This window comes from Notamacropus eugenii, chromosome 7 (assembly GCF_028372415.1).
Source record: "Notamacropus eugenii isolate mMacEug1 chromosome 7, mMacEug1.pri_v2, whole genome shotgun sequence".
Taxonomy (NCBI): domain Eukaryota; kingdom Metazoa; phylum Chordata; class Mammalia; order Diprotodontia; family Macropodidae; genus Notamacropus; species Notamacropus eugenii.
In genome coordinates, this window is record NC_092878.1 from 21,767,413 (window position 1) to 21,790,497 (window position 23,085).

General features: G+C 36.6%; 1 protein-coding gene across 17 annotated transcripts in view; it reads left to right on the top strand.

The window, feature by feature from the left end:
* The window catches only part of CDIN1 (CDAN1 interacting nuclease 1), a 261,023-nt gene that overhangs the window by 153,077 nt on the left and 84,861 nt on the right, over positions 1-23,085 (top strand). For 9 of the 17 annotated variants that reach the window (XM_072622894.1, XM_072622903.1, XM_072622896.1 and 6 more), the window contains 2 exons: positions 7,623-7,688; positions 8,404-8,527. In XM_072622894.1, coding sequence (XP_072478995.1) covers positions 7,623-7,688; positions 8,404-8,527 — 190 coding nt within the window. Of the gene's footprint in view, positions 1-7,622; positions 7,689-8,403; positions 8,528-11,503; positions 16,178-23,085 lie in introns of those variants that run through there. The other 8 variants (XM_072622895.1, XM_072622904.1, XM_072622902.1 and 5 more) reach the window with 4 other exon arrangements.

A 23,085-nucleotide genomic window follows, 5' to 3' on the forward strand; every position in this document is an offset into this window, starting at 1 on the left:
TTACCATGAGGATGATTTTCTTTCTTAAAGGCTTTTTAAATAGCCACAACGCCACCATCACCACCCCCCCAAAATTTTTTCCCTAAACCACTGCTTTCTCAATGTTGTGTCCTTCTAGAAGTTCTAAGTAGATGTTAACTTATTTCAGATGTCTTTTGTCCTCATGACTCAAAATCAACCCTATACTTAAAAAAAAGAAAGAAAGAAATTGTGTAATTGGTATGTAATTGGTTTGGGTATTTTGGGTATTTGGGGGAGAGGGGGTAGGTAATTAAAAAGCCAAAGGAATTAAAGTTTCAAAGTGTTCTTTATACACATGCAATTTCTATTTTTTCCCCTTCCAAAGGTAGTCATGGGGTTTTAAAAATAAGCTAAGACCTTTATTGTATTTAAAAATTAAACATCAGTTGTGTCTGTGAGTAAGGCTGTATTGATTCTGGTTAAACTGGAGAGAGAATCATTGAAACACATGGATAGAAATGACCTTGAAAGATTATCTAGTCCATTCCCTTGCCTACAGGCAAGTGTCACCTAAACAATTTCAAACAGATGGCTATCCACTGAGATTGTCCCTAAAGATCTTTAGGGAAGCTCCGCTGGGGTGTTGGGATTTTTGTTTTTCCATAATTTTGAAAGTCTTACACAAGAATTTACCATAATTAAGAAGGACAGCATATCCCGCCCCTGCCACTAACTAGCTCTGTGACCTTGGGCAAATCACTTAACTTCTCTGCACCTCAGTTTCCTCAGTGCTAATGCAGAGTAGAATTAGATAATCCCTCAGGTCTCTTCTAGCTCTAAAAGTCTGCTATTAAATAAACATTCAGGAAGAGAACATTATTTATTTGCACATGGTGAATGCTAAGTATTATTGAATTGGATTGAATTTGTTCTATTTTAAGTTGGAATGTACTTAACAGGCTTTAATTGGGTAGATAACAGTTGAAAAATTTAACAAACTTTTGTGAGTTGTGACATAGAAAGGAATGGCTGTTCTCCTCCTAATATGTAACATGCTCTGAAGTAGGCATTAGTAGATGAAACTGGAAACCTCCCTCCCATTATTGCCATGAAAATGACTTTGATACGCCCATGTTACCTTTTACCTCTTCTCAGTTAACATTCTTACTGTGTAAAGGAACCTTTACTCCTAAAAGCAATTTTCTATCAAGACAGGGGCAGGGTTGTTTTTGGTTTGTACTTTTAAAGGGCCCCTTGACTCTGAAGGTAGAAGACATGGTCTCAAATTCTCACTCTGACAATTGGTATCTTTGTGATTGTGGACAAGTCCCTTAACCCTAGTTTCCTTTGTTTAAAAAAGAAAAAGGTCATGAGATTAGCAGAGCATCCCATGAGCCAACCCAAGTTCAGAGAGGCTCGCTACCAGGTAGGCTTCAGGATAACTCAGTTTTAGGCATCCCAATGCACAAGGACCATCTGCTAAGATGTAGCATACCTAAGATTACAGGTTCATGACTTCTTGAAGCCAGGAGTATTCTAAAAGTGAAAAAGAAGCCTTAGAACCCTGTATATTTTACTAACTAGCAAAGAACAGCTTTAACAGCCAGTCTGTACCATGAGTTAACATACCTCCAAAAAGAAGTTATTTATTCATTGGTGTAGCTGTCAAACTCTAGACCAGAGGTTCTTAAACTTGCTTTGTGTCATGAACCCCTCCCCCCCACACACACACAGACACATACACACACACACACACACAACTCCCCCCCACCCCCTATCTTTGCATGTCTGGCAAAACCTATGGATCCATACATTAAATAAGATAGATAGGATGGCAAAGGAAGCTAATTATACTGAAATACAGTTATTGAGAAAATATTTTTTTTTCCAAAAGTCAAGTTCATGAATCCCACAATAGGGATCCCTACTGTACATGGTAACTTCTAATATATGATTATGGGGTTTTTTTTAAAGATTCCAGGGGCAGCTAGGTGGTACAGTGCATAGAGTACCAACTCTGGAGTCAGGAGGACCTGAGCTCAAACCTGGCCTCAGACGCTTTGCTAGTTCTGTGACCATAGGCATACCCCAGTTACCTCCCGCCACCAAAAAAAGCCATTTAATTAGGATGGCAGTTTGGGTCTGCTAATATGTCCACTGTGATATAAGAAAGCGCAGACCCAAGAGCCAAATTACAGAAGAAATTGCATTAGGGTCAAGTCTTAACTTTAAGGTCCTTTATAAGGTCCTTCATTATAATTGCTGGCTTTTCCAAACTCCTCCTCCTACCCCAAGCTGTTGAATAAAGATTACTTAATGAAAATTTAAGTCTTGACTCAGGCAAGGTGGATATTTTTGTGACTGGGTGACTTGAAGAGGTTAGAAATTCCATGATCTCAAAGATCTCTCTCCTGAGCTTTACTATTAATAGAGAGATTTGGTTTTTTAAATAATATTTTCCCAGTTGCATGTAAAAACAATTTTTAACTTTTTTTTTAAATTTTGAGTTTCAAATTCTCTCCCCTCCTTCTTCCCTTTCCTCTCCCAGAGACATTAAACAATTTGATATAGGTCATAAATGTGTAATCATGCAAAATATATTTTCATATTAGTCATTTTGTGAAAGAAAACAGATTCCCCCCCAAAAATAAATTAAGTGAAAAATAGTTTGCTTCTATCTGCATTCAAACTCCATCAGTTCTCTCTCTGGATGTGGATAACATTTTTCATTGGGAGACCTTTGAAATTGTCTTGGATTGCTGAGAATAGCTAAGTCATTCATAGTTGATCATGATACAATATCTAATAGAGGTTTTGAAAATTTCCTTGATTGTAGGGAATGAAGATAGACACCTCCTCCCACTGTCAATTTCTTCCGTAAATGAACAAGGCTACTTAGCTATTACCTTCTATTGAATCTCACCCAATTCTTTGGTGACCTCTAAAACACTGAACTTTTTGACTAGAATTTTTACCTCAGAGAGCAACAACCAGGAGTTTGCCTTGTCGCACATCCTAAATGTCAGTTACCTTTAAAGGAGAAGGACCGACCTTGATTTTCTTTTCCTTGCCCCAGTGCCATTCATCATCAAACCCACAATGTGGTTTTGGTCCTCTTGTACTTTAACCTCATTGCACTGAGTTTTTCCTACCTGGTTTCCCATTTCTAGATAGAAAATCACATATTGAAATTAGATTGACTTGAATAGAATGACTACTGAATTTCTCTACTTGATACAACCAAAAAAGACATTCTGCCTAGAGAACAATGAATCTAAAAAACAGCCACAGTAATAATTATAGCATTTTTTATTCCAAGTGGTTTAGTGTAATTTAGGATATACATTTTGGTTAAGGTCTTAAGTCAGTAAGTGGATTACTTGACAGCTAAAGGCATTTTCCAAATCCTTGGATGATATGAAAAATCGCATAGCCTGTGCCTCTCTCTGATGGTGGTTTTCTCACTTCCCTTTTTCTTCTGTTGTTTTGCTTCTGTGTTTTATTTGTAATGTGAGTATAAGGAGGAAAGAAACTGATTCCACATTAAACAATTCCTCCCTCCCTCCCTGCCCCATTCAGATCTCCAGGAGTCTCTCTTATTGACTCTACAGATCCCAAAGCCAAAAGACTCCATAGATTCACAGGCTGAGAAATGATCATTTGTGTTTCTCCCCACAGTAAAATATAAACTCCTTGAGTTTAGGGACTGTTTTTGGGTTTTTTTCCATTTTATCTTTGAATCCTTGGCACCTCGCACAGTGCTTTGCCCACAGGGGAGTGCATAATAAATGCTTGTTGTAATGGACTCTGCAAAACTTCAGACAACCTAGAATGCCATTCTGATAGGCCTGGGGAAGAGTGTTCTAAAGGACCGATTAGTTTGAGGGTAGATTGATCTGGTTGTGTAGTGTATGTACAAAAGATGGCTGCAAATTCCTCTCTTAAAAGAACTTGGTGTGAATTTGAGCTCATTCCAAGAAGATTCTGTAGCCTAGTGGTCAACCAAAGGCCCCAACAACATTCTAATTGGAAGAAAGTTAAATGAATTTCCTGGATAAGGCATTAGTGAGAGAGCCATATGGTTTACTGAAAAGAAGACTAGACTGTGGAACCAAGTTCTCAGAAGTCAGAGATAGTACTCTTTCCTCTACATTCCACAATATTTGCTAGTGATAGGGAACAAAATCCTTCACTGGAAATTGACTAGCCAGTAAGAAAGAAGGTGAACTCTTTGAGAACAAGGATCCGGACTTTTAAATTTGTAGTAGAATGTCTTGTAAACAGTGGGAACTTAATAACTATTTGTTTAATTGTCTTACCAGTGAGAGTGCCTTCCATCTACATGTTATCTGCTCCCGCTTTTAAAAAGTATAGTTTAAGTGCTTTATTGGTATCACATTAGTGATACCAGTTGTCACATTAGTGACAACTAATACATATTACCAATAGAGATGATATATTTTTCCTTTCTAGAGAATGAAATCAGGAACTAAAGCATCAAGTGCCTTAGTTAAGGTTACATCATGAAAATGTGGTGACCCAAAATAAGCTTACAAAGTAAAGTCAAAAGAGATCAGGAGAAAAACATAAACCTATGCAGAACACAGTTAAATGGAAAGGAGGACAGTAGATTGAGGGAAAATAAAATACTAAGAATCAAACTCAAGAATACATGAATAGTTGAACTACAAATCAAATTCCTGAAGTTTTGACTCCATGACTAGGTTGGTCATTGAGTCAGGAAAGCATCACTCAGTAAGGTAAACTTTATGGAAAACGTGATCTCAGAACCTCTTTTCTTTCCCACACATGTTTCTCCCTATACTTCAATTAGGGAAGCAGTAGGAGAGAAAGCTTTGAACTTGGTCCCAGGATATCACAGAACCTCAAAGTAGGAAGAGGTGTTAGGGTCACCTAAGTAGTCCATTCCATATAAGAAGAATTCCTTCTACAATATCATCAATAGGTACTTGTCCCACCTTTGCTCAAAGACTTCCAATAACAGGGAACCCATTACCTCCTTAGGCAACCCATTCTTCTTTTGAACATCTGCAATTGTTAGGAAATCTATTGTTACATTGAACAACAACAACAAAAAAATATCTCCAACCTCTTCTTGTTCTTATTTTTCCTTTTCAGTTTCAAGCAGAATAAGTTTAATCTCTTTTTCTCAGGTCAACACTTCATATACTTGAAGACAATGATCATCTCTCTCCTAAATCTTTCTCTTCAGGCTAAACATCCCAGTTTCTTCAAGTGATCCTCTCGGGACATAGTCTCTTTTGTAGCTTGTTCTTGGCATGATGGAAATTCCAGGTCCCTATAATAAAGAGAAAGCATTGGGCTAAGAGTCAAAACTCTTAGATTTTAGCTGGGTTCCAATCCCAGCTCTGAGTCTCAATGTTTTCTCAATTTTGTCATTTACTAAATCAAGATACTAATATCTGAACTACTTACCTTGTAGAATTGTGGTGAGGAAATCAATTTATAAACATTATAACATTAGCTGCTACTGTTCAACTGCCATGTCCTTTGGACTTAGTTATGTGGTCTTGGTTTTTTGGGTTTTTTTTCCCCAAATATTAGAGTAGGAAAATTGAATCAAAGTCATGATGAAAAAGAATGAGAAAGGGAAGCAAAATAAATAATGGGGTAAAAGAAAATAAAAGATTCATTGTTAAAACTTCCAAATACCCTGTCTTCTCTACATAAAGGAAACATGAAATTGCTTGAAGATGAAAGAAACTCCTAGAGGTCATTTGACCTCCTGCCTACAGTCAGGATTCCATCCAAACCAAACTGCCTATATGAGGGTCTGTCTACCATATAATTCTCCTAGGACAGATGGGAAGATTCTACTATCTCTTTTGGTATTTTATGTCAGTCTCTTTTGATTTCATTTCCATATTTATAGAATTTCCAAATTTATAGAATGATCTTGGTGCTGTGAGTTAGTTATATGTCTCCCTTTTTTTTTAAAGAATTTGGATGGGTACAATAGATTGTTTGGTCACCTTTGAAAAATTTGTTTTGAACTGCTCATAGAAACATAATTTTTCTTATCAAAGTGCATTTTAAACATCCACAAAGTTTGATCAAATTAAGTTAGTTGAAATAAGAATTAATCTGCCTTTGCAAACGTCCATCCAGCTTTTAAAACCATTCATCATCTCCCCAGGGCTTCAGTCCCAGAGCACCTGAACAATGATGATTTCATGATGTCCCTTTTCCATGAAATGTTTTAGCTGTTGTTGTCTTACTGCCATTTAGGAAAAAAGAAAAGTTTCTAAACATATTCATCTAGATTTCAGAGCTTTTTTTTTCCTAGTAAGATTAGTTTGATTTCTGTTTCATTATCTGAAAAAGTTCATTGGGCTTTTTCTTCTACTTCAAGGAGAAAAGTACCTTAAATGCTGGCAACCATAAGATTTGGTTTGGTTTAATGCTGCCGACTTATAACAAATTTTCACTTAAAGATCTAGTTTAAATATTTTTCTTGTCGTTAAAAGGTTATTTAAGCTCAAAATGCTGACCTTTCAAGATGTACACAACAGTATTCTAAAACAGAGTTTCTGAGTGTTGGCCATGAAACCACTGTCCTAGGCTGATAAATGGATTGGAAATAAGCTACCTAACATTGGGAACGGGCCATTAATTTTAATCAAAGGTGATGCAGAAAGGCGAATGGGATGCCTGACAATGTCAACAGCCCAGTAGATGTTAAGAGACCACACAGCCTTCCTTGTTACTTGGTTGGGCCATTAGTTGAGGTTGGGTGAAGACAGAAAGCCATGTCTGGAATTGAATGACCAGGTCACTCCAAAATCTAATGGAGAACTCCTCATTTCAGAAATCACATTATAATGGCATTAGAAGTCAAGGACAGCATTTAGAAAATATTGAAGGATTTAAGAAAAGAACTAAGTACCTAGCTGGTTTCCACAACTTTGTCAGGTTTCTGTATTTCCCTGACTTGGAAAGCTTCACTTCCTTCCTAATGGGTCACTGATATTTGCAAAGGATCAAGGAATCGAACAGACTTAGAACAAATCTCAAAGCATGTTTACTTTTCAAAATGAGATTGTGTTAGTTGTAAAACTTTGGTAAATGCCACAAACTGCAGCATGCCAAGGAATTAAGCAGTATAATTGATACTCTACCATGATTCCTTCCTCGTCACCCTTTCTTCAGCTTCATAAATAGTTTTATTTAAAGCAAAACTTGTTTTTAAAAAGTCATGAAAGCCTTTCATTCAAAACTTTAAAAGACAACCATATTGTACTTTGTTAACAGCTGTTATTATTAGCTTGTTAAACATTATTAACAAGCTCCATGATGGGGGAGAAAGCTACCTCTTTCAATCAGCAAAAATATTTCTTTATTTTGAGTATTTTCAGTTACCAAAAAGTGCTGTATGACAGCTTGAATTGATGATGTTTATAATGAAGACATAAAAATGCAGAGATGACAAAAGAAACATTTTTATATCCATGCTTCAGGTTTGCTAAGAAGATTCATTTAATCTGACATAGCATTGCATGCATAAGAAGGATACGTATGACTGCATTAGGATTTTTTGAACTCTTAAAAAAGAAAAGTAATTATTTTGCCATCTTGCTAATGGAATATTGTATAAATAATAATATTTTTTCTCACTATAGATGAAGATCAACTCCGTGCAAAAGGTTATGACAAAACACCAGACTTTATCTTAGAAGTGCCAGTTGGTAAGTCCCAAAAGTTCATTGTGTGTCTCTACACTGGTAGAGAAAAGAAAGTTCTTTTTTTCATCAAGTCATGTTTTTGTTAATATTAACCGATGTTGAGAGACTTAGGATGATAGTGAAAACTCTGCATATATATATTTTGTGGAGTAAAAATGCCTTTTAAATAAGGAAAAAGCACTGGATCTGGAGTCAGAGGAGGTGAATTTGAAACCTGACACTAACTAGCTTTGTGGCTTTGGTGAAATCTCTTCATCCCTATGGGTCTCACTGTCCCTACCTCCAAAGGGAGGAGATTGGGATAGATGACCTCTCAGATCCTTGATAGCTCTAAGTCTGTGATCCTATGAAATTTTGAGTCAAATCAAGTAATTCTGAAAAATATTAACTTTCTGAAATGTCCTTTTTTACAAATTGTCCATATTTTGGTCTGCTAGATATGTTTACCCTTCAAGTAAAAAAGGCAGACTTAAAAAATGATCCATATTACAAGGGTTTTTGAAGCACAGAAAAAAAATTAAAAGTAAAATAGAGGTAATTGTGTCATAAATAATCTTTGAAATGTATACGTACAAAGTTTTTTTGTAAGCACATTTACAGACCATGCGTTGGTCACATCATGAGTATAAATTAGCCAGTGCTCCATTAACTTAAAACATTTGGAAAACTATGCAGAGCTGAGAATTTCAAATATCCCATTCACTTCACTTTATATTAGTAATGCTTTGTCCCTTAGCTCTAGAAGGGCACATAATTCACTGGATTGAAAGCAAAGCCTCATTTGGTGATGAATGTAGCCACCAGGCCTACCTGCACGACCAATTCTGGAGCTACTGGAACAGGTAGGCTTCCATTATTTTTCTTTTAAGATGAACGATACTCAGCTGAAATCTCATTAGATATATAATATTTTGTTTAGCTGGTAAAAAATACTGGTAGCTTTTGTTCGGAGTAAATATAGGGTCTTGATTAATGTATTCATTTCAGATAATTTAAATTTCTCTGCTTTCATAGTGTTGCCGCATTTTTTATCCCAAAGAAAATCTCTGCATTATGACAAAGTCAGTTTATACCATTTTCTAAAAGTCATAGTTCTGATGCCATTTAAAATATAAAAAATCCAGTGAGATGTATATTTTGATCCTGTCTTTGAATTGATCTCATTTTGCTCTGAAATCATATTTTATTGTCAGACAGACTAAAAGAAAGGACTTTAACCTAGATTTTTTGGATGAAGGTATCTTGGGTTGGTAAACAAAATCCTCCTCGTCAGTTAAGGGTGCTGAATTCTTTAAAGGATTTCCATGGTTAGTATGAGGGTGCCGTTAGCGACTTTCTATGGTGCTTTTCTATTCTACAGATGAGTTTTGGGTATAAGAGAAAAGACGTCAGTCAGTAGTCTTCTGAGGTTCATCATGTCCTTAAGTACGTAGCCAAGTGTGAATGAGAAAAATATTAATTTGGAGGAAGGAGGAAAGGTGCAGATATTTAAAAGGATGAGATCAGATCATCTGTGGGCAATAGTAATGGCCTTAGAAAATGGGACTTAGATGACAGAATTTGGCATTGCATTTGTGACATCTCTACAAAAGGCCAGCAGACCTCTCCCGCTCTTGCAGCTGTGCTGAACTGAGCCCACTTTTTGCCATGGTAACAATGATCGTGACAAAAAGCTGGATGTAATGGCTTTCTTGATTTTCTTGTGTAATTGTGCGTGGCATCCAAGCTTTACTTTAAGGGGATGGAGTAGGAAAGTGCAAAATGTTTTAGAAATCAATGCTGCTTCAGCATTTTCAGAGTTTTCTTGAGATACTGTTCAAAACTAGCAAACTGGGGGATTTAATTTGAAATTGTGAACAATTTTCTAATGAGTGGGGGATGTGTAAATAAAGGATCATTTTGGAAGTGTTGAGAAAGGAATGATAAGAAGTTCACATTGCTGAAGTTTGAGATACCTTAGCAAACTGACAGACTCAGTTTATTGTTGACTTGGAACTATTTTTCTGTTTTACATTTTGAACAAACTTTAAGATGACAACAACAACCCTCTATCCCAAGTAATACAGCATGTGTAAATGCCCTTAGTATAGGAATATTAAAAACCAGCTTAGGTAACGTCATTTAATGGAAGTCGTATGACCCAGATTTTGGTCCTGTCATCTATTACCTGGGTAATCTGGGGCAAGTTACTTAACTTCTTCAAGCCTCAATTTCTTCATCTGTAAAAATGAAAGAGTTGGACTAGATAAGCTTTAAGAACCCTCAAAACTCTCTGTCTGTCTTAGAATTATTTATACGCTGACAAAAAGGAATACTGTCTTGCTCAAGCAGCAGATAATACAAAATCATTTTGAGTTTTAGGATACTTTGCACTTTATTGCATTTTCTGTTCAAATTATGTTTTGATTAGACTGTTATTAACTCCCTATTGCCTCCAGGATCAAATAAAGTCTTCTCTTTTGTATGTAGAATCCTTCAACTTGACTTCATCCTACCTTTGGAGTCTTATTTTAATTTCTACTCCTCCATACACTGTATGTTCTGCAGGCTCTCACATACCACACTCCATCTCCTCATTCTGCATCTTTTCACTGGCTACCTGAAATGCTTCCTCCTCACCTCGACTTCATCTCCTGGTTTCCTTGACTTTACTCAAGAACTGAGGTTCATATCCTGCCTTCTACAGAAGGCCTTTTCTAGTCTCTCCCTTTACTCTGTATATGCCTTCTATGTGTATATGTGTGTGTGTGTGTATGTGTGTGTGTGTTGTATTAGAATGTGAGTTCTTGAGGACAAAGATGAAGTTTCGTTTTCATTTTCAGTTTCTCTGCCTTTCTTTGTATCCCTAGCACTTAGCACAGAACCTGTCACGTAGTAAATCCATAGTAAGTTTTTGTTGACTCATTAATTTGGGCCTCCGTTCCTTGCAAATATCCTGGTTCATGAGGAAGAGAGCTGTCCTAGAAACAGTCAGTGGAAAGCCAGTCTAGGATTAAAACCCAGCTGCAGAGAATTCACAAAGGGGTTAACCTCCACATGAATATTTGGTGACTAAAACAGTCCAGTAATTCCAGATGAATCTGAGTTGAATATAAACATTGAACAGTTAGTTACCTTGATAGAAAGTGCTTATTATAACTTTATTTAAAATTGGAAGCAACAAGATATTTTGAAGGAAATGAAACATTAGGTACATTTTATTACCATTGGAAGTGACCATTCTTCGTGATTTGCTTTGTGTTACACTTGTCTAGTAGTTGTCATAATTTCCTCAAAGATAAGAAAGTGTAGAATCTAAGAGCAGTTGGATGGTGGGGTAGGGTCAAAGCAGGTTATCTTGGACCATCTTGGAGTTCTCAACTTGTTATCCTCCTGAATGCCCATCATTTATGATATGATATGAGAAGAGCCCAGATTCTGTCTTTCCAAGAGTTACTATTGCCCAAGAGAGCACTTTCCCATTTTCTTTATCAGATGTGTCTGTCTAGAATTAAGGAAAACAGAAGGGAGAGCTTCTTTTGAACTCTCTCCACCTCTGTAGGCCAACCCCAATTCCTCTATTCCAGACAAACTACGTGGAAACAATTCTTTCTCTATATTGCAGAGTTTTTGTCAAACCATAATCTAACATATAAAAGAACACACTAAGCTAGAACCTGTATTAGTTCAACATAGATATCCAGGTACCTAGATCAGGCTTTTCACTGGGGGATTCAAGATTATCCTTTTTTTCTCCTTTCCCTCAAATAGGAGCATAATTCTCTCCTTTTCTATTCTCTTTCATGGTAGAACATAATTCTTTCCTATTTATTCCTTAGGACCCTATTTCTCAAAAGAAAAAGAAAAGAAAGAAAGAAAGAAACATAGCCCCAATCAGTCAATTAACAAACATTTATTAAATGTTTATCATGTACCAGGCACTGTGTTCAATGGTGGATATACAAATTAAAATTCAAGACAATCTCTACCTTCAAGCAGCGTACGTTCTTTTGGGTCAGCAAAGGATAATTCAGTTGATTCATCAACAAAAGTTTATCAAGTTCCTAATATGCGCCACACTGTGCAAAGCTCCTGCAGAAGACAACAACCAGGGAGAATTGGAACAAGGAATGAAGTAGAATGGACAGACAACAAGAAATTATCTATACAACTATAATAACTTCATCCAGTTAGTTAATTGCTACAACAAAGAGATGAAAAGAGCCCAGAAAGCATCCTGGTCAGCAAACATCTTATTTACCAAATGGAGCAAGTTGGGTGCCAAAAGCAACCATGATTCAGAACACAAACCAGCTTTAAAAGTCTAGGATAGATATGAACAATACCATCTTGTAAAGCAGAAGGAGGGGAAGCTAGGTGGTGCAACAGATTGAGTACTAGGTTCAAACATGACCTCAGACACTTACTAGTTATGTGAAGCTGAGCAAATCATTTAACTTTTATTCACCTCAAGTTTCCTCATCTGTAAAATGAGTTAGAGAAGGAAATGGCAAACTGCTTCAGTATCTTTTTCAAGATGGGTCACAAAGAATCAGGCATGACTGAAATGACTGAACGACAACAAAAACAGAAGGAAGCAGAGGAGAGCAAAACCAATTTTAAAGAATTTTGCCAAAATATCCAATTAAACAAAGTCATCTCAAGTACATTCAAGTCTGAAAATAGGTAGAGGGCTATCCACATAATAAAAATGGAAAAGATCTGCAAAAAACATTTCAACAAGCTTTCCTCCATGAAAAATAGTGGGAGCACTTGGACCCTTGGAATCACATTAATGACAGCAAAGACATGAAAATCAGCTGTGTTGAACCAAGAATAAATAGAGGAGATCCACTGAGGAACCACTATAAAGTTTCTGAAGGAGAGGAATATGACAAAGGCATGTAAAAAAAATCTCAGAACTTATTAATACTAGGAAAAAATATCTAAGAGAACATCAATAGCTAGAGACTTATAACTCCTCTTTCATCTATATAAAATGCCATGAAAATCATACATGCACGTGTGTGTGTGTGTGTGTGTGTGTGTGTGTGTGTCTTCTATATAATGTCCTTGATGAGGACAATAGAAGTGGACAAGCAAGCTTCTACAAGTGATATCAAACATTGGACCATATCTTTCTCACCTCACAATTAACTGTTTTTGTTAAGAATAGACTATCTAATTTTTCTTATTTGTTGAACAAGTATTTGACTCAGGAAAACAAAACACCACTTCCAGGTCCTTTGATAATAAGTTATTTCCTGTCCATACTCAAGATCATTCAAGATTCCTTGCAAGAAGTAACAACAAAAATAACTTTGTTCAATAACCCTCTGATAATAAACATCAACCAGAGGATAAAACAAGAAGACAATTGTGTACCAAAAGTGTTCACTGCTATGGTAGATGAGATCTAATGTAGAGTCCTGATTGAGGAGGAATTCTCCATGAATGGTGACATTATCTATATTCTCTTGCTTGAGGATGACACTGTGTTGATTGCATCGTCTTAAGACATTTTAGAACCTCTTGGAAGAGATCTGTAGTACCATAAAAGAATGACTTCCTTAGAAAAAATCTATAATCACTTAGGAATTTGGACTTTCTGTCCAAAGAGGATGATCAAGTACCTAGCACACAGTAAATGCTCAATAAATGCTTTTTGACTGATTCTTTGCACAAATTTCAACAAATATTTGGATTGACACCCTATAATCAGTAGCATATAAATTTGGGACAGACTTCCAACAGATTAACAATGAGCAGGACCTGGAGTTGAATAGGATGAGAACAGGCTAGATTGCTTTCAGGAAATTATAAAGCACTTTTCCTGGCCCCAAGTTTCCCATGGAAGCAAAGACTATACTCTCTTTAGGATTACTGTTTTGCTGGTGTTGCTATATGACAGCAAAACATTGCTTCCAAAAAGTAAAGATGAACATCACACAGAGGGCATTGGAGAATTCTGGAAAAGCTGCAACATGTAAGCAGAGGAACGCTTAAGAACCAGGATAAAGAGTTGTATGACAGTAAGAGAAGATGGGCTGGACATAGGGCAAGAGTGAAGAGATTGCAGATGGACAGCTGGTGCTCCACTGGTGTCATTATCTGGGGGGAAGAGGGACAGAATGGTATTGAGAGAAAGTAAAGAAGGCTGCTGCATGTTAGATATACCTTCTGTGGTGAACTTTTGGGAGGACATGGTTAAAAATGGCAAGAATAAGCATGAATTGATTCTAACCTGCATCATTGTAGGGGACCTCTGAATCAATGAAATCATAGGTCCATTTAAGCATTTAAACATAGAATATTCTCCTGCTTATCTCTCCAAGAAAGCTTAAAACCATTTTAAGAGGTCATGAAATCACTAAGGATTTCAACTCCTGCTCTTCCCAGTATTTCTAAGAAGAGAATCTTTTTTTTTTTTTTATTAAAATAGTTCAGTTGGCTCTCAAGAACCCACTTTCTCTTAAGTAGGATGACATAAGGGGGGAAAACCCTCTAATCTGAGTTATAAGCTCTGTGTTTGAATCCTATCCTCTATATTCATAGGCTCTGTGACTCTGGAGAAGTTATTAAATCTCTGTGCCCTAGTCTCCCCATCTGGAAAATGAAGCAAAGATATTGGTAACACTAAGGAGGCATGGGGTTTATGCCCACATTCCCACCACACCAGCCATTACTGTTGTGAACAAGAAAGCTGTGGTACAGATGGGATCATCTGGGTAAACTTTTTCCCAAGGTGATCTGGCACCCAGCTTTGGGTCCTTTTAGATAAGAAAGATATAAAGTTATCTCTGATACTCTAAATAGAAATTGTAAAGACCCTAGAGAGCCTCTTTGCCAACTGCTTTTAACCTCCTTGCCAGTAGATTTTATCTTCTTGAATTGCTTTTAACCACCATGGGATCTACTTACTGGGTGTATTGGAATGTGTTGGTAGTAAAAGGACTATTTGTTTAGACCCTCAGATGATTGTGTGATCCATTGAACCAAATGGGGCACCTTGAACATTATTAGCATTAACCCTTGCAATACCTGCCTCACAAGAAGATTCCATGGTAGCAAGTCAGATTTTTTCGTTGGTGTTGAGGCCCAACTGTTTTCTCTAAAAGTAAAACTGAAGCCCAGGGAATTGTGATTTGTTTGTTGGTTTTTTTTTTTTCTGTAAAGATATTTTATAAGCAACTTTTCAGTTACATAGATCTTTTATGAAATGGGATTCAACTGTATTTATGTAAAGAACTTTAAAAGAATATGATTAATAATCATTGACAAAATGCATTAAAGAAAAAAATGGCTTTGTTTCTGAAGGATTAATATTTTATTGACTTTGTATTATTACTAACTATCCCAAAGATTTCAGCTAGGTCTTTGAAAATTGGCCCTACATGCCTAGAAAATCCTAAACATCGACTATACTGTAGTATTATTAGTGGGCACAGGAAACAAGTAGATGAGACTTCACAGAGAGCTCCATTCACTGGGGTTAGGATTTGGGGGAGATGTGCGCCAGGAAACATAACCCATAGCCAATTTCTGTACCCCAGGAAAGATGAAGGACTGAGCTAATTTAGCCAGGTTTTTGAACCATTGGCTCCAGCGAGTCTACTCTCCTAGAGGCAATATAAAGCTAATACGTTCTGCCACAAGAATTGATTCAAATTCATTTCTTACCTCTAAGTATTTTTAAAGATCTGTTATTTACCCAGCCAGCCTAGAGACTGCTTTTACATATCTGTGGTGACCTGGCAGAAGTATACAGGAGGCAACTCTCCCACAGCCTCTTAAAGGATGGATTTTCAGATAATGTCCAAATTTTCTTCTGAGTCCTGATAAAGGCCAGGAAGCCTGCAATTAAACCCAATCACAGATTGCCAGTTATTTCAGCCTTGTTAAAATTGGAGCCACCATTCCCACACGGATCACATGTGCCTCAAGTTGGATTGTGAAGCCTGAGCAATGGAAGCTCTTGCAAACCTTCAATTACATCAGCCTTCGTAGGCACTGCCGCTATATACTAACAAGTAGTCATCAACATCAACCCAAGACAGATTGACTAATAATTAGCGAAGGCACTGGAGAAGGCTTCTTCAACGGTAAAATACAACAATTTGCTTTTCCATCACTCGCAATGGAGGTAGTTATGGGATATTGAGGTTCCATTGTCCCAAAGAATACTTGACACCATGATTAGCCCTAGTAACCTTATAATATTTGATGAGGACAAGAAAAGTGTTTTTCTGTGACTAAAATCTTATTATAGTAATGATTCCACATAATAAGTAAGTACAATTTCTTCTGTATTTTGAATATGAATAGCAAGTATTTTCCTAGGGAATAGACTCATATTTTCTACCATTGTTAATTGTTTTGAAATCTCCTGTGTTTAGATACAAAGCAGTGGACAGAAATGTCTTACCACATTTTTCAGAGTGATCTTTCCACCAGAGACATGAATGTGGAGAAAATATAAAGAGATCGTGGAACAATAAAGATGATGAAGTGAATTGAGGATGCTTAATTAGTGATGTCTCCTCTCTCAAATGACTCTGGCTTATAGGTTAACCCTTACGTGTTCAATCTACTTTCCCCACAGAATCCTAAGATTAAAAAAAGTAGCTCAAATTAAGAGATCTGGACATGAGCAAGATCAAGCTACTGAAGAATGTTGTGTACTCCCTAGCCCTGGAGTTCTTTGAAAATACGCTAGAAATCTACCTGACCTATGTGGCTTAGCCAGTCACCATCTCTCATTGAAGGGGAGGGGCAGGAGAGGGTGTTTAGATTTCATGGTGTATGAAAGACTCCAGAAAAGTTTAGACTGGGAGTAATTAGCTCTGGTTTTAATTCCAGATCTGCCACTGTTCATCCTTTGTTCTTGCAAAGGACTAATGACATTATGAGGGTGATGTCTTGATTTGCCGTAATCTACTGGGCAAGTGACTTAATCTCTCAGCCTTAGTTTCTTCATTTGTAAAATGAATGTAATGCTTGGAATATCCAATCATCAGGGTTTTGTGAGGATCAAATGAGACAGTAGACACAAGGCATAAAAGAACCACAAAGTGTTTGATATGTGCTTATATGCACATATATGGAGTCGTTGGTGATGATAATCATCTGTGCCATTTGTCAGGAAGATGGGCACTGTGCATACCATATATCACAAACATGTAAACTATAAGACTTGAAAATACGTAGACTCATATTCTTAATTTACAGACGTATTCTATCTAATGTCATTAATTGGTTCCTTGAAGACACGTCTTTAAACAAAGTGATATCGAGAGATACATAATTTCATTGAGCAGAACCGAAGCCATTCAGGCAAGCAGTACTAAGTTCCCCAGTCGGTAATGACCCTCCCCCTTGGACCTTACAAAAGCACTTAGTTTTGTATTTCTCTAAAGCATTTTTATATTATTTCGTACCCTACTTATCTGTGTATGTACCTCATTCCCCTAATAGGCTATCAGGAAAATGAGGGCAGGGACTGTGTGTTATTTAAACTTTCCATATCCCCTAATGCCTACATTTATGTTTTTCACAGAATAGGAATTTAATAAATGTGTATTGAGTTGAATTGAATTGAGCTGAAGCCTCTTGGGCCAGGAGCATAACTGCTTAACAGGGTTTGTGATAATATGTTTGATGACATTATTTGCAGAATTGTATCAGTCAGCTGATTTTGCAATAAAAAGTTATGAATTGAAGCTAAATTTTGAATATGAGAAGCCTGGATTCCTGAAATAAAACCATATTCCTTTACAAGTATTTGAAATGTTAGCTCTTATTTTCAAGTACAGTATCCTGAATTTGGACTAAAAGCCAAAAAGAAAAATGCCAAGTAGGGATGGGTCTCCTTAAATGGAAGGGAAAGGATCCATGATTCCATCAGTATAGGGATCATCTGCCAAAACAGGTCAATATCTTCCCTGAAACTTAATAATCTCAGCGAGCTTTCTAGAGCACTGAGAGGTTAAGTGTCTTACCCAGGATCACACAGCCAGTATGTGTCTGTGGTTGCACTTGAACCCAGTCTTCCTGGCTCTAGGGCCAGCGTTTCACCCATTATACTATCTAGTCTCCTTTAATGATTTGATTTAAAAAACAAGATTTATAATTAGTAAAATTCTAAGTACTTTATAAAGATAAATAGACTAACAAATTGAAACTTGAGTTCTTTTATGTTATTAACTTAACTGATTCTCCATCATCAACATCAATAAACAATTTATTAAACACCCACTGCCAGGCAGTTAGGTGGGGCAGTGAATAGAGCACTGGATCTGGAGTCAGGAAGACCCGAGTTCAGATCTTGCCTCAGACACTTGCTAGCTATTTGACCCTGAGCAAGTCACTTAACCTCTCTTTGCCTCAATTTCCTCATCTGTAAAGTAGGAATGATAAGAGAAGCTTCTTCCCAGGGTTGTCGTGAGGATCAAATCAGATATTTATAAAGCATTTAGCAGGGAGCCTGTTACATAATAAGACTATGTAAAATGTTAGCTGTTACTATTACTGTGTCCAAGAAGTAGAAACCAATATTCCTTTAATTAGTACAGAGGTCAAATTTATTCTAACTCTCACAGAAGCACAGTTCTTCTTAATGTTCATGGGTACCCTGGCCAGTATCATTGACAAGTACCATGAAACATATTAGACAAAAATAATAATAATTAGCATTTGTATAGCACTCATTATGTATCAGGTACTATACCAAGTGCCTTGCAATTTTTATCTCATTTGATCCTTACAACAATTCCGGAAACTAGATGTAATTATTATCCCCATTTTACAGTTGAGGAAACTGAGACGGGTTAAGTGACTTGCCGAGGATTGCATAGCTAGGAAGTGTTAGAGCAAAGCTGATCAGAATGAGACCCCACCTAGGCAGGGAGTCAAAAACTTCTCTCCCCAACACCTTTTTTATATTTCTAATGTACTTAGGTGTTATTTTATGTCTTAGTTACTGGTCTTTCCAAATTATCTCAAAGTTAGAATTTGAAGCAATTTTACTGTAGATAGAAAAGTGGATTTTTTTTGTCTGTCTTTTTAGAATTCAACAAAAGTGGCTTTCACTAAACTGATTGTGAGGTAGTCTATGTTTGTTATTAATATCATAGAAATGAACTCCATGACTGTTCTCCAATTCAGGTCACCCATGCATACATGGAGACTAAATCAGCAATGTGAACTGACTGAGCAGATATAGAGCCTTGTAGGTAGTCCACCATGATCACAAAAACCTGACCTATCTTAAAATTACCAGGCATGAATCCAGTGTTTCTGCACCTGTAGATTTACTGGACTAACTAACAACGGTAAACTGAGTTGACACATGACCAAGGAAGGAACTTGTTTTGCTTGATTCTGTGTATTTGTTATATGGGTTTATATGTACATATATATATTTTCCCCCACAGTGGTAGAGAGGGAAATAGGAATAAGGTAGCTGAAAAGAGAAGAGATGGGGTGGAGTGGACCAGAGAAAGAAAAGAGAAGCGTTGAAGCACTGGCCATTGGTTGACATGAGCATGTTGACATGACAGATCTTTGAGAGTATAAGCTTTAAGTTCATGTCTTAAATCATGAGCAGATTCTGTAGTTCTTGGTTTCTCCCAGCCTCCCCTTGTTTTGACTTTATATTGCTAACTCACTCCCTACCACTACTGAAGTTAGAGCTTAATGCTGCTGGTTTGTGGCTTTCATGTCATTAAGCTAAATCCTAATGAGCTTATGAATCCGTCTTCTCATTGTCCCCCGAGAACCTGCTCTGCTTTCTCCTAGCTTCCATTTTATCCATTCTTACTACTTGGTTTGGTCTTATAAGAAGTGGAATGTTCAAAATTGTGACCTCCCTTAACTCCCTAGGAAGGGAAATCATACCAGATTCCAAATCTTCCCATCCCGGTACTACTTCTCTTCTTCCCCCATTTCATAAGATGAATCCTGAACATTTAGAGATCTAGAATCCTGTGCTTTACTCTAGAGTTTGGTCAGCTAGGGCCCTGTCCCCCTCTCTTCATCCCCAATCCTGCTGCTCCCTGTTCAAATTTGATATTTTGATTTTTGGATCTATATTGATGTAGTAAATTTGTCAGCAGAACTTAATAAAATAAGGTGGGATGGGGCAGCGGATAGAGCATCAGCCTTGTAGTCAGGAGGACCTGAGTTCGTATCTGGTCTCAGACACTTACTAGCTTTGTTACCCTGGGCAAGTCATTTAACCCTGATTCCCTCAAAAAACAAAACAAGCAAAAACCGTGGTAGCAATAATACTCCACGAATCTTTATTCAATGACTTTACCAGCTAGAAACAATCACAGAGAAGTAGAGTGGTTGTGAAAGTCATGAATCAAATTGATTATATATTTAAAAAGAAAAGCAAACTGTGTACAGTAGAGATTCATGCTTTTTTTCGGTTCTACTTTATACATGTAAATATTTATCTTATCTGAGTTTGTTAGGTTCAGAATATAAATATAGTAATATTTATTATATCATATATAAATATATAGATATAAATACACACACATATGTATATATGTGTGCATGTAAGTGTATATATGTATATATATACATATTTTTTTACATGCAAATCAATAACTAAACTGACCACAAATTTTGGACCCTTATCTGGTTCATTCTTAATATGCAGATCCACTGTTAGCAAACCCTATAAATGAATTGAAGGATGGTTACATCCCTTTGAAATAGCTTCTTTGAGGCTATTCCATGGCACACAATTATGCCTTAATGTCAACCAAGCATCTAGAAAATGCTCTGGACTGATCAAAGGTTGGATCCGTATACATCCATCACGTTGCTAGGAAGGTAACTTAGAGAGCCAGCGATACTGACTGTGTCTATGTTGTCCTATGTGTGTACAAAAGACAACAGTGAAAATAAGTGATATGGTTAATAATGAACCAAAAACAGATTAATGAAAATGATTTCTGATCTCATAATCACAATCTCATACCTCCCATCTGACCAACCTCTAGAAACATTAATTTTTGAAAAACAACGTCTTTCCAACAATGTGCCGCCACCTATAGTGTTTGATTCAATTAGACTGAATTATTTTGTGAGCCTATGGGTGACCTTTATTGTATAACATGCAGCTATAATGGTTTTCTTCATGAGTTATAAGGGTTTAGAAAGTTGTACCAACATGTAGGAACCAAGCACTTTAACAAGTAGATGGAGAGGAAATCTTGGGAGTTGCATTTGTCAAGCAGCTAGAACTGTTCATGCATACCCTGTTTCCAAGGTTTCATTGGCAGCCCAGATATAAAGAACTGAAAGGTCATTCTTCTTCCTACCGTGTGATGGTTTGTTGACATATTTTGACACACAAGTACAATGCTGAAAGGGTTTGACCTTACTGTAATACTGAGGGACTTGGGGCTGGTAAAGCTATCCAACCCTCACTGTATTCCTCTTTCTTTCTCCTCCTTCCTCATAGAAATCTACACACCTCAGACACAAAAGTGTCACCTTTCCAGACAGGGCAAATGAGTGACTTTTGAAATAGATCTTTAATAAACTTTTTTTTCTCCCTTTTCTTTTTGTTTTGTCCAAGCCAAAATCTCATGAGGGCATTAATAACAAAGTAAACAATCTTCATTTGTATCTCATCTATTTAACTTCATGAAATTAATGTTTGGGAGAGAAAAACTAAAGGATCTGGGAATCTTAGAAAATGCCTGGTGTTTAACTATCTGTCTTTATTTTCATGAGGAAAACAAATTTCTCATGAATTTAAGATGGCTGGGGTCTCTGAAAGACAGAAATAAAATCCATGTTCTACATAACTCTTAAAGTAACTACCTATAGGTAAATGGACAGTTGGTGTTTGGAGAGGTTGAGGTGTTAGCGGCCGAGGCATAAAGAATCACTAGGTCACAAATCCAGAGTTAGAAGGGATCTTCAAATTCAACTCCTTCAATTTACAGAAGAAGAAATTGAGGACAGCCAAGAAAAGTGACTTTTCCCAGGGTCATATAGCTAAGGCAGGAGGTACATTACAGAAAATGTTGTGCCATATGCAAATATACCCCTCTCTTCCCCCCACCATTACATTTCTGTCACAAAATGGAGTACTGACATGCCATTTTCAGTTGAAATGTTTGATATGTAAAGCCAACATTATTTTGAATTGAAATTTCAGATTGCCTAAATAATCTCATGCCACTATGTGTATATGTAAATAGGTAGAGATTCACAATTTTTATCATTCATATTTCAAAATATGTAAAAAAGATTAAATTCTGAATACTCTAAGTGATGTTCTTCTGGAGAAGCTGGTAGGAAAGCATTTTCCCCACTGCTATTCCAGCTAGAGAAGTAAAAATAATAATTTTTTTTGAGTATTATTTAGATTATACTTTTGATAATGTGAAAATTAAGGAGGGTTGGGGTATCGTAATGGACTGTACTATATTACTCAAGGAGTGGAAAACACTAATAACATTTAAATTCTGTTATTTCAGCATGATAACTTATCTTGGACAAAAACCTTGTAATTTAAGTTATCTATATACTTTGGAGATATATGTGAACTTAGAACTGAATTTACAAAGGTATTTTTCATCTGTATTGGAATTTTTATCAATTTTCTAGTGGCACTCAGGATATTTTTTGCATCTTTGAATTATTTCTCTTTCTTTTTTTCTCTGCTTTTTCAAACATCGTCATATCACCGAAGACTATCTCCTATTCCAGACAGAGGGCTTTCAGCTCCAATCTACATTCCCACAAGGCTTTTGCTCCCATTTTCCTGGTTATTTCTCATTCAGATTAGACATCTAAGTTTGTGTACTATAGAAACTGACAGCACAGATCTTGCTATGTCTTGCCAAAGGCCTGGTCACAGATTCTCCACTGTGTCAAAACAGAGCAACCCCCATAGACCTTACCTTTCAGCATCTCTTGTAATTTTTAATTGACATTTCCATCTGACAGTTTGAATGTACTTTGCATTGTAGAGTCTTTACATAGGAATAGTTAAAAACCTCTTTCCACTTAACTATTACATCATATAATCTTACTTAACAATGACAGGTTTTCATGCCAAAACTCAGGCAACCAAATCCTTTTCTCTCATCATTCTCTACTTGCCACTATTGCCCTCTCACTAATTCTTCAAATCCATAACAGATCCATTTGAAATGAAAGCATAGGATAATTGAATGAGAAAAAAACCCTGAAGTTCAGAAATCACTAATACATAAAATGTTATGGAGCTGAATATGTTTCATTTTTTTTACTCCATAGAAAACATGAGATGTTAAACTCTACTGTATTCAGCATCCACAATATTCTTCCTCAGCCACTGCCAAACATCGTAAGTCCATGGTAGAAGTAGCAGTACAGATATTCACCATTTTGCTTCCAGGGTGAACCATGT